Here is an 11,250-nt window from a genome sequence, read left to right as displayed (position 1 = left end):
GCAGGACAGACAGACGGGGGTGGGGGCCGGCAGGACAGAGACGGGGCAGGGGTAGCTCCTGGGGTGCAGGCCGGGGGGAGCACAGCCCCAGACGAGGATGAGGGGAGCGCCCCAGAGCCGTGGCCGGGAAGTCACTGGCTGGTGCGGCCCCGGGCCGAGGTGACAGACCCTCTGGCTGGGCGCTCTGCTGCGGGCTCCATGCAGTGCCAGGCACACGGGCGTGCCCATTCCCTCCGGGTGCCCAGGCTGGCGTTGCCCTTTTAAGCAGCACTGAGGGGGGGGCGGGGTTTGGACCTTGACCCGCCAGGTGGGGCTGCAGGTGCCTTGTCTGGGCGGGGCCGGATGCCGCTGGGCTTGGCCTGGTCCTGCCAAGGGCCTGACCCTCCTCTTGCTGCCGATCAGGAGGGGCCGCAGTGGCACAGGCACTGAGCCAGGCTTCCAGCCCCTGGGCCCGCGCCCGGCTGCCATGCGGCTGTTCCCACTGCAGCCTGCTCGCCCAGGCACACTCTGCGGCCCGGCCCATAGGCAGCCCGGGAGGGGAGCCCCCAGCTCTGGGCACTGGGGCTCACAGCCGTCCCGCCTCTCTCTCTGGGTCCCTGAGAGGCAGCAGGGTGGGTGTGTCCCGGGGTGGGGGAGGCTCAGCCCTGGGGAGCCCTACAGGGACACCCACCTAAAACCAGGCCTTGCTTTGTGCCAGGTTGTAGCCCTGGCACTGCTGGGCCCAGTGGGTCATGCTGAGCCCCCTGAGCCAGGCCCCCATGCCGCTTGATCAGGCGCCCGGAACAAAGGGCCCTGTCCCTCCCCCCTCCAGTCCCCTCCTCGGGTTTCCCCCACGATTATGTGGGGGATTCACCCCAAATCCCTGACTGTGAGGGGTCGGCTGCAGCCTGGAGAAGTTATGCCAGGACAGAGCCTTGTCCAGCCTGCAGGGTGACCAGGTGTCACCGAGGGGTGGGGGAGTCCCTGGGCCCTGCCCCCCCCCCCCGGCTGCAGCCAGAGGGGGCTCTTGGCCGCAGGGAGAACGAGGGAGGAGGGGGGAGGCGGTGGTGACAGGGACCCTGCGCAGCACAGACTGGTCAGCACAGGCCCAGAGCCAGGGCCCTGCCCCTCCCCCTGCCTGCACCCCCCAAGCCAGTCCCTGGGCCTTTGTCCTGCTTCCCCAGCAAAAGGGTGTCACCTGCCCACCCCCTTCCTGGCCTCAGGTCACAGCAAGCATCAGCCAGTGTGTGCCCGGGGGAGACACTCACATGGAAATTCCCATCCCCACCGAGGTAGTGGTGCAGCGCCCAGGGAAACTGAGGCACGCCCAGGGGGGTGCTAAGGACAGTAGAAGCCAAGTGCAAAGTAACAGGCAAATCCAATCCCCACCTTGGCATGCATTTTGCAGTAACGGGGGCTCCCTGGCTAGGGGGGGCAAACTCTAGTCTGCACCCCACTCAGCCCCCAGGCCGAAAGCTACAACGGCCCCATCTGCAGTGGGGCTGGAGGGGGTAGCCCCTTCTGCCCCGGCCTGGGCAGGGCGCGGAGGGGTCAGGCGGGGGGGCATGGAGCTGAAAGGCCTTGGCGGGGGGCGGGGTGCCCCAGGAGCCGTGTGCACGGCGCTGCGCATCCCGGTCCCCCCGCCCCGGGGGTGGGCTCTGGATCTGCCTGCTTTTCATTGGCCTTCGCGCGCTGCCAGTCGTGGGCCTTCCCTGTCCCCATTGGCGGAAAGCGATCCCTAGCCACGCCCCTTCCGAACGCTTGGACACAGCCGGGCCCGGAGACAATGTAGCGAGCCCCGAGGTGAGTTCGGGCCGGGCGGGGTCCCCCTTTACCGCCCCCCCCCCCGGCGCCAGGCCGGAGCCCCGTACATCCCCCCCCGCACCAGGCCGGAGCCCCGTACAGCCCCCCCCCCCCCCCCCCCGGCGCCTGCCGGAGCCCCGTACAGCCCCCCCCCCCCCGCACCAGGCCGGAGCCCCGTACAGCCCCCCCCCCCCCGGCGCCTGCCGGAGCCCCGTACAGCCCCCCCCCCCCGCACCAGGCCGGAGCCCCGTACAGCCCCCCCCCCCCGGCGCCTGCCGGAGCCCCGTACAGCCCCCCCCCCCCGCACCAGGCCGGAGCCCCGTACAGCCCCCCCCCCCCCGGCGCCTGCCGGAGCCCCGTACAGCCCCCCCCCCCCGGCGCCAGGCCGGAGCCCCGTACAGCCCCCCCCCCCCCCCCGGCGCCTGCCGGAGCCCCGTACAGCCCCCCCCCCCCCCGCACCAGGCCGGAGCCCCGTACATCCCCCCCCGCACCAGGCCGGAGCCCCGTACAGCCCCCCCCCCCCCGGCGCCTGCCGGAGCCCCGTACAGCCCCCCCCCCGCACCAGGCCGGAGCCCCGTACATCCCCCCCCGCACCAGGCCGGAGCCCCGTACAGCCCCCCCCCCCCCCGGCGCCTGCCGGAGCCCCGTACAGCCCCCCCCCCCTCGCACCAGGCCGGAGCCCCGTACAGCCCCCCCCCCCCGCACCAGGCCGGAGCCCCGTACAGCCCCCCCCCGGCACAGAGCCCCGTACAGCCCCCCCCCCCCCCGCACCAGGCCGGAGCCCCGTACAGCCCCCCCCCCGGCACAGAGCCCCGTACAGCCCCCCCCCCCGGCACAGAGCCCCGTACAGCCCCCCTCCCCCCGCGGCGCCAGGCCGGAGCCCCGTACAGCCCCCCCCCCGCACCAGGCCGGAGCCCCGTACAGCCCCCCCCCCCCCCCCGGCACAGAGCCCCGTACAGCCCCCCTCCCCCCGCGGCGCCGGGCCGGAGCCCCGTATCGCCCCCATGTCCGAGTGCTTGCCCTTCCCGCTGGCATGGCTGTGTTTCGGCCGGGGGGGAGGTACGGGCCCCGGGCCCCAGCCTGCGTTTGTGCTGCTCCCGACCGGCCCGTGGAGCTGGGGCTGGGGCTGGCGCCGGGCTGTGGCTGTGGCTGTGCGGAGCAGCTGTGGGCTTCGCTGAGGTCAGGGCCCGGCCGCGGGACCGCAGGTTGCCTGCCCTGGTCTGGGCCCAGAGCTCTCGCCCCCGCCCGTGTCCGCAGCAGCCTTCGGGGGCTCCCCGCCCCATCTCTGGCCGCCGGCCTGGGTGGGCCGGGGGCTCCCAAAGCTCCTTCTCTGGGCGTATGGGGTGTTCCCGGGGGCGCCCCCAGGTGCAGCGAGGGGGGGCCTACGCCTGAGCCCCGTGGGGCTCGCCAGGATGTCATGGGGGGCACAGCTGGGGGTGAACACGGGCAGGCGGGAAGGGCGCCAGTCGCAGCCCGGTCCCTGGCACGCTGGATTTGCCCGTCGGGTGCCTCCGTTGGACGGCGGGGCCGGGGGAGCCCCCAGGCAGGCCAGGCCCGGTGACCGGACCTGCTCCCAGAGCCAGCTGGCAGGGAGCGCGCAGGGGTCGGGCGTGGAGTCGGGCCTGGGTGGGGCCTATTTGAAACCCCAGGGGTGGGCGGCGCTAAAATAATGAAAAACAGTCGGGGGTGCAGGTCAAAGGTTGAAAGCGAGGGAGCCGGACGGGGACACAGAGCAGAGAGCCCCGGCCAGCGCCCACGGCTCCGCCAAGCTGTCAGTGGAGCCGCCCACAGGAACTCTGCCCCGATACGTGGCCCAAGGGAGGAACGGAAATCGGCCCCCCAGTCGCAGAGCCCCCCCCAGCATCCTCCTCCTGGTGTTACAGATAGCAGCTTTCGCCAAGGCCAGGAGGAGGTTGCTGAGGTCTCGTGACTTTGGGGGGCACGGATGGGCTGGGTGAGAATAAAAAGGTGAGGGGAGAAGTGCAGCCAGAACGGCAGTCGGAGGTTCTGGAGGCGCCGGAATAGGGGCGACCCCCTGGTGCATTCTAGGTAGGCGTGCGCCAGGTTTTCCCTCCCGCCGCAGAGGGGCAGGCGTCCGGGAGGGGTGAACCGCGCCAGGTACACGCCCGTGCTCACGGCTCCCGCCTGACGGCCCCGACGGGCCGCGGGATTAGGGTGGAGCGCGCACTGGCCCATCGGGGTTCCCCACCCTCTGCGGGTCTAAGATAGTCCCGCCACTTGGTGTCGGGGCGGGACACGAGGGAGAGGGAGTGTAACGTGTGGCACACGCGTGTGCGCAGGTGGTCTCTGGGTGCGGGTCAGAAGCAGACTGGTTGGAAGGGGGGATGCCCCGACCAAGGCCCTGCAGACCCGCTTGGAGCACCCCCCAGGGAGCGGTGCCCGTGGGTGGAGGGGGTCCTGCCCGTGGGTGGAGGGGGTCCGTGCCCGTGGGTGGAGGGGGTCCGCACCCCCAGCAGTGTGGGCTCGGCGGTGCTCCGAGCGGCTCAGGGCGAGCCTGGGCTCTGGTTTCTAGGCCCCAAGAGCCCTGAAATTCCCAGCGAACGCGGGGGGCAGGCTGGGATCCCAGCCCCCCACTGTCGCCTGTGGGCTCAGCTCTCCTGCAAGCGCGCTGGCCTCCCCCTGGGGCGACCCGCGGGAGCAAGCGGGGTCCTGCCAGGCCTGAGCGCAGTGCCAGTGGGCGCTGGGACCAGGATGGCTGAGCTGCGGGCGTAGCCAGAGGTGGGCAGTGCCTGGGAGCTCAGGTCTGCAAGGAGAAGGGGGGAGGAAGTCGGGCTGGGCGGTTCCCTCTGGGGCAGCAAGTGACAGACGGGGCTGGTGCCCTGGAAAACCAGCCCCAGGCTAATCGCCCCAGCGAGGACCCCGGCCTGGCAGCCCTGGGCATGGCCGGCTCCCGAGCAGCTCTCTGGAGCGAGGGGGGGGGTCAGAGGTCACAGCCCGTGGGGGTTCCTAGGCTCTGTCCTTTGCTCTTTGTAGGGCCCAGCGCGGGAGCTCCTGGTGCCTGGATGCACTGGCCCCCTGCTCCCCCCCCCCCCCCCCGGCATCAGGGGCTGCTGGTTCTGCCCTGACGTCGGCTTTGTGTCCGCAGGGCAGGCGCTGCTGGTCCAGGGCTTTCTCCCGCCGCTTCCGGAGACAGGCCCAGGCTCCTGCCAGCTGAGCGGACTGGGAGAGGCCTCTCCGCCTGGGGCCATGGCTGAGTGGGCGGAGCCCCGGGCCGACCCCGACCAGCTGATCTGGAGCCCCGGCTCCGGCGGGACTGCGCTCCGCCCCCCCACGGGCCTGGAGGTGAAGCTGGGCTCCTTGGTGACGCTGCTGCTGGTGACCATCCTGTGTGGCCTGGGCCCGCTCTGCCTCTTCCGGCCCCACGGGAGCGAGGCCGGCTCGTCGGGTAAGGCCAGGCCTGCGGGGCTGGGGGGCAGCACCATTACTGCCAGAGCATGGGGGCGGGGGCGAGACGAGAGACATTCCCTGGGGTCAGTGGCGGAGGCTGGGATCAGGCCAGCTCTGTACCCACGGGGCCAGGCTCCCGCTGGTGGTTCTGCCCCCATGGCTCTGCCCGCCCTTTCCTCCGGGCAGCGCGGGCCAGTGAGGAGGGTGGGGGGGCTCGTGGTGAAGCTGAGCCGCCCTCGTGGCTAGTTGCACCGGGCCCGAGGGGAGAGAGGTGCCACCCTTGCCAGGAAAATGCCCAGGCGAGCCAGGGCCGGTGCTTGGTGTCATGGGCTCCTCCGTTGCTGTCTGAGGACCCCTCACGGCACTCCGTGGGCCCTCTGCCAGCTGGCAGGGCGTGGGGCGCTTGTCACTCGCCGAGTGGCTGCTTCGCTGGTTGCCCGCGGGCGCCATCGGTCCCTGAAAGGGGGCCGGGCTTGGAGGCCGGCACGAGGAATTGGTCCCTCGGCCAGGAGCAGGTGCCGGGTCGTCGGCCGCGGCTCCCCATCCGAGGGCGGCGGAGGAATTTGGACATGGAGAAATGCAAACCCGACGATCTGCGCGGAATGACGGGGACTCCACGACCGGTCAGCGCCCGAGAGAGGCCGTGGGGTCCTTGCGGCCAGTTCTCCGTGTGCCGCGGCCGTCGGAAACGCAAAGCGAATGTTCCCCACCAGCGAGAAGGGGACAGAGAATAAGTCCGAAAATATCTTCCTGCTTCTCTGGACGTCCCTGGGATGCCCACAGCTTGAACATTGCCGGCAGGTGTGGCCGCCTCGTCTCAAGGGATCTGGGCTTTGGAAAAGGGCCAGAAAATGACTAGGAATGGCTGCCGTATGTGGAGAGATGAAGAAGATTAAGCTTGGAAAAGAGGAGACTGGGAGGGGGGGGCGGGATAGGATGCAGGTCTATACAATCATGACAGGTGTGGAGAAAGCGAGTAAGGAAAAGTTATTTGCTTGTAAGAACTAGGGGTCATCTAATGAAACAAATAGGTAGCAGGTTTAAAAGAAACCAAAGGAAGCATTTCATTGCACAACCAACCTGTGGAACTCCTCGCCAGAGGATGTTGCAAAGGCCAAGACTTTACCAAGGTTCAGAAAAGAGCTGGATACATTCAGGGAGGTTCAGTCCATCGATGGCTGGTGTCCCTGGCCTCTGTCAGAAGCTGGGAATGGCCAATAGGGGAGGCATGGTTCCCTGTTCGGGTCACTCCCTCTGGGGCACTTGGCCCTGGGCGAGACGGGCCCTTGCTCTGACGGTTCGTCCGTTCTCCCTGGCAGACAGGCGCAGAAGGGCCTTCAGTCTGCTGAGCTGCTTTGCGGGGGGCGTGTTCCTGGCAACCTGCCTCCTGGACCTGCTCCCCGACTACCTGGCGAGCATCAGCATGGCCCTGGCTGACCTGCGCGTCACGGTGAGTGGCTGTGAGGAGCGGGCCGGGCCGCGCCGGTGTTCCCGTGGGGCCAGGCGCTGCCCTGCCAGGCCCTGGGGGACTCACCCCTGGGGTAGGGGCGGTGCTCTCAGGGCTGCCTGTGAGGCTGAGGGATGGGGGGAGGCCGGGTGAGCTGGCAGGGCAGGGGGCCCCTCCGTGTGCTCAGATGCAAAGCTCCCGGTTGGTGAAGGGGGAGCTCTGGCAGGGGCGTGGGGGGGCGCGAGGGGAGTTTACAGGGTGGGCGGGGGCACAAGGGGTACGGGGCAGGGCTGCCCATGGCTTTGGGAGCGGGGGGGGCCACGTGCTCTCTGCCGGGATCTAGCCTGGGACTTGCTGCTCTGGGGGATTGGGGCCTGGGCGGGGCCTGGCCGATGGGACGGGAGGGGCTTGTGGGTGACTCACTGGAGCGACACGCCCCTCCCCCCCTTCCCACGCAGCTTCCTGGCAGCCAGCTGTCCCAGCTTCTCGGCAGTGATGCCTCTGGCTCCCGCCCTGCTCTGCCTCTCCCAGCACGGGGGGGTCCCGCCGTCACTGCCTGTAGGGGCCCCCCGCTGCCCCAGAGCCTCTGCTCCTTGGGCTGCCTCCAGCGCTTTGCACGGGCTGGTTCCAAGGGCTCCTGCCCAAAGGGAAGCCTTCCCTCCCGGCCCCCCATCTGCCCGCGGGGTGGGTGGTCCGGGAGCCCGGCTCTCGGGGCTGCTGGGGACGTGGCGTCCGAGGGAGGGTGGGGAAGCTGCGGGCTGGGCTGGGCGGGGCCCCTCTGGCCCCAGGAGCGGGCCAAGGCGAAAGCCAGAGGCTCCAGACGTGCCCCTCACTGTGGTGTCGTGGCGCCGGTCAGGGGGAAGCGACAGCTCACGGGTGGGGCCAGTTGGCTGCGCCACCAGCCCAGCTGGAAATGGGGCCCCTACTCACCCCCCCGCCCCGGGCCCCGAGCAGCGAGAGGGGGGGCGAGGGGACCGGGTGCCCAGCTGACCCTGCCCCTTCCCTCTGCAGCTCCAGTTCCCCCTGCAGGAGTTCATCTTGGCCATGGGCTTCTTCCTGGTGCTGGTGCTGGAGCAGATCGTGCTGGCCCACAAGGACCAGTCCGGCTCGCTCGAGGAGACGCGGGCGCTGCTGGGGGCCTCGGTCCAGGCCGGGACGGTCCAGGCGCTGCACTGGCCCGAGGAGCCCCCGCGCCCCCACGCGCACTCGGCCCTCCGCTCCTTCCTGCTGGTGGCCTCGCTCTCGCTGCACTCCGTCTTCGAGGGGCTGGCCGTGGGGCTGCAGGAGACCAGCGCCCAGGTGCTGGAGATCTGCTTGGCCTTGCTCCTCCACAAGTGCGTCATCGCCTTCAGCCTCTCGCTCCAGCTGCTGCAGAGCCGCCTGCGCCCCCGGGCCGTGGCCGGCTGCCTGCTGCTCTTCGCTCTCATGTCCCCGCTGGGGATCGGCGTGGGCGTGGCCCTGACGGAGACCTCGGGCGCCCTGCACCAGCTCTCGCGCAGCGTGCTGGAGGGGCTGGCCACCGGCACCTTCCTCTACATCACCTTCCTGGAGATCCTGCCGCACGAGCTCAGCTCCTCCCAGCAGAGGATCCCCAAGGTCATCGTGCTCCTGGCCGGCTTCGCCCTGGTCACCAGCATCCTCTTCATCAAGATCTGAGCCGCCTGGAGGAGGCGCGAGCGCTGCCGGGGGCCTGGCCGGAGCCGGCGGTCCCTCTCCCGGCGCGGGGGGGCCGGAGCCGGCGGTCCCTCTCCCGGCGCGGGGGGGCCGGAGCCGGCGGTCCCTCTCCCAGCGCGGGGGGGCCGGAGCCGGCGGTCCCTCTCCCGGCGCGGGGGGGGCCGGAGCCGGCGGTCCCTCTCCCGGCGCGGGGGGGGCCGGAGCCGGCGGTCCCTCTCCCGGCGCGGGGGGGGCCGGAGCCGGCGGTCCCTCTCCCGGCGCGGGGGGGGCCGGAGCCGGCGGTCCCTCTCCCGGCGCGGGGGGGGCCGGAGCCGGCGGTCCCTCTCCCGGCGCGGGGGGGGCCGGAGCCGGCGGTCCCTCTCCCGGCGCGGGGGGGGCCGGAGCCGGCGGTCCCTCTCCCGGCGCGGGGGGGCCGGAGCCGGCGGTCCCTTTCCCGGCGCGGGGGGGCCGGAGCCGGCGGTCCCTCTCCCGGCGCGGGGGGGGCCGGAGCCGGCGGTCCCTCTCCCGGCGTCTCCAGCTGCTGTCTGACCTGGGCTGGGTGCTTGGGTCTCCTCCCCCACACATCCCCGCAGAGAAGCGATTCCCCAGCCCTGGCCAGGTGGCAGGAGCCCTGGTGCTGTGGGCAGCGCAGGAGGAAATGCTGATCGGTCCCTCTGGGGCTCAGGGCAGCATCCGCGACCCTGCTAAGCCAAGGGCGCCAGGCCGGGGAGGTCGGAGGCAGGGCAGGGCGCCACTGCTGTGGAGCTGGGCACCGATTCGGCTAACCCCTAGGGCATGTGCTTGGCTCAGCTGGGGTCTGCCGGGCTTTGGGGTGGCTCTGCTGCCCTCTGTGGGGCACAGCTCCTCTGCAGGGGGCAGTTGCCCACTTGGTAGCATGGCCCTCCCCATCCCTGGGAAGGCAGGGTCGGCGTGTTCCTCCAGCCAGAGCGCCCAGCCTGGGGGGTGCAGGGTAGAAGGGGGCTGACAGCGCCTGCAGTCTTCCATGGCCCTGCTTGGCTCAGGCTGTTCCTGGGGTGGGCCTGGGCCTTTGCCCCATGCCAGAGGAGCCTGGCTGTGCCGACACACCCTTCCCCTCCCTGCAGGGTTTCCCCCAACTGGAGGGCAGCAGGGCCTAGTGGCTAGAGTGCTGGAGTGGAAGCCCTGGGGTCTGTTCCTGGCCGTGCCGCTGGGCGATCTTGGACAAGTTGTGGCATGCCCCGTGCCTCAGTTTCCCCATGTGTAACCAGGGCACCGGGCTCCCCTTCGGACAGGGTGACAGCCGTGAGAGGAGCTAGAGTGATGAATTATTGTTTTTAAGGAACACCAGCTGTAGATGGTGGTTTGTTTTAGAGGCGCCGGTCTGGTCCCAGAGCGTGGTGACGTGGGGCTGGCGTCCGTGTGACCAGGGCTGTGCGGGGGGATAGAAACGTGCCTTAGAGCCGCCCAGTGTGGCTGCCTTCCTGCCCGACGCCGTGTAACCCTGGAGTCGCCCTGGGAAGCCGGGCCTGCCCCAGAGAACTCGTCTCACGGGTTCTAGCTGGCGCGGGCAGATCCGCCGTTCCTGGGCAGTGCTGGCCAGTGGTCGGGCGACAGGGTCCAGTGGCCTTAACTCCTGCTCGGGGAGCCCGTCCTGCTATTTTTATACACTGCCCTTTCCGGGCTATTCGGCTGCCTGGCAGGCCCAGCCCTTTTAACGCAGAGTCTATTTTACTAACTCCCCTTCCCCGTCGGGACGCGGCTGCGGGGTTCCCATGCTGACCGAGAAACCCGTAGAGGCGAAAAATAAACTGACGTGAATCTAGCTTCTTGGGTGCCGCGTTTCCCTCGCCCTCCCCCGAGCAGCGACATGTCCTGGCTTTTGAAAAGCCCTTTCTTTGCGGGATACGTGCCCGACTACAGAGAGCGGGCTTGGGGGGGAGGGGTAGCTCAGTGGATTGAGCCTTGGCCTGCTAAACCCGGCGTTGTGAGTTCAATCCTTGCAGGGGCCAGTTAGGAACCTGGGGCAAATCCATCAGGGATGGAGCTTGGTCCTGCTGTGGGGCAGGGGATGGACTCGATGACCTCTCCCTTCCAGCTCTGAGATAGATCTAGCTCCATATAGGACCACACACAGCCAGACCCAGGCCTGGGCTCACGTACAGCCTGGTGCCCCTCAGGGAACGTGCGGCAGGCTCTGGCCAGCTGCGTGGGCCAGCTCCGGGCAGGCTCTGGTGCACTCCGAGCGCCCGACGCGCCCCACAGCGTGCGGATCTACGTGCCGGCTTGGTGTGCGCTGCTTGCTCAGCCCGCTGGCCGAGCGCCCCCTCCAGTCCCTGCGGGGCCTTGCACGCTCGCTGGTGGGAGCCGCTGGCTGCGGCACTAGTCCCTGCTAATCCTGCACCACAGTCCGCAGCCCCAGCGTCAGCCTGTGGGTGCCCAGGCCGTGCTGAGCGGGTCCGTGTGAGAGCAGAGCCCTCTGGGCTAGACACAGAATCCTGCCCCTTCCCACGGCCCGGCCCGGCTCCCCAGTGCCCAGCCAGACCTGCACGAGCCGCTCCAGCACGAGCCGCTCCAGTGCTGGGGCGCACGGGCAACACCGGGCCACTGTGACTCGTTGGCTTTGGCCGGTCCCCTTGGGGCTCACCCGGCCTGTTGGCTGCACAGGGATCCTTGCTGTGGTCCGTGAAGCAGGACAGAGCCGGCCTCTGGCATGCGTGTGGCTGGGCTAGTGCCAGTGTTCCCTGCCCCCGCAGCTGCAGTGAGAGCAGGTTCGCCTCTGACCTGTGGGGCTCCCTGGGGCTGGGGAAGGGATCCCCTGGCTGCCCCGGGGGCCGTAGGAATGCTTTGGGCCTGCCCCTGTGCTGGACATCCCCACACTGGTGCCCAGCCAGTCGGCGGGGGAGGCGTTCCAAAGGGGGAAGGGCATGGCTCGGTGCCCGAGCAGGCCTACACAGACCCCCGCACGGCAGGCAACCGGTCCG

At 70.4% G+C, this 11,250-nt stretch overlaps 1 protein-coding gene across 2 annotated transcripts; it reads left to right on the top strand.

The window, feature by feature from the left end:
* Positions 1 to 1,627: 1,627 nt before the first annotated feature.
* Positions 1,628 to 10,091, top strand: SLC39A1 (solute carrier family 39 member 1). 2 transcript variants are annotated; one of them, XM_075908128.2, is made up of 4 exons: positions 1,628 to 1,782; positions 4,889 to 5,188; positions 6,510 to 6,640; positions 7,649 to 10,091. In XM_075908128.2, the coding sequence occupies exons 2-4, from the start codon at positions 4,990 to 4,992 to the stop codon at positions 8,291 to 8,293; spliced, it is 975 nt and encodes a 324-aa protein (XP_075764243.1). In that variant the 5' UTR covers positions 1,628 to 1,782; positions 4,889 to 4,989; the 3' UTR covers positions 8,294 to 10,091. The 2 variants fall into 2 exon arrangements, with proteins under 2 accessions (XP_075764243.1, XP_075764244.1); XM_075908129.2 differs by having other exon boundaries at positions 1,639 to 1,782; positions 4,894 to 5,188.
* The last annotated feature ends 1,159 nt before the right edge of the window (positions 10,092 to 11,250 follow it).

This window comes from Pelodiscus sinensis, chromosome 22, assembly GCF_052426305.1.
Source record: "Pelodiscus sinensis isolate ZL-2025 chromosome 22, ASM5242630v1, whole genome shotgun sequence".
Taxonomy (NCBI): domain Eukaryota; kingdom Metazoa; phylum Chordata; order Testudines; family Trionychidae; genus Pelodiscus; species Pelodiscus sinensis.
The sequence above is the reverse complement of the archived record's forward strand: the minus strand, read 5'-3'. Positions and strand labels throughout refer to the sequence as shown.

What these genes read in the sequence shown, in the direction of transcription:
- SLC39A1 (XM_075908128.2), top strand. Translation starts at nt 4,990, where the DNA reads ATGGCTGAGTGGGCGGAGCCCCGGGCCGACCCCGACCAGCTGATCTGG. An exon ending in GAGCGAGGCCGGCTCGTCGG is followed by an intron (nt 5,189 to 6,509) that starts GTAAGGCCAGGC and finishes TCTCCCTGGCAG; the next exon opens with ACAGGCGCAGAAGGGCCTTC. An exon ending in TGGCTGACCTGCGCGTCACG is followed by an intron (nt 6,641 to 7,648) that starts GTGAGTGGCTGT and finishes TTCCCTCTGCAG; the next exon opens with CTCCAGTTCCCCCTGCAGGA.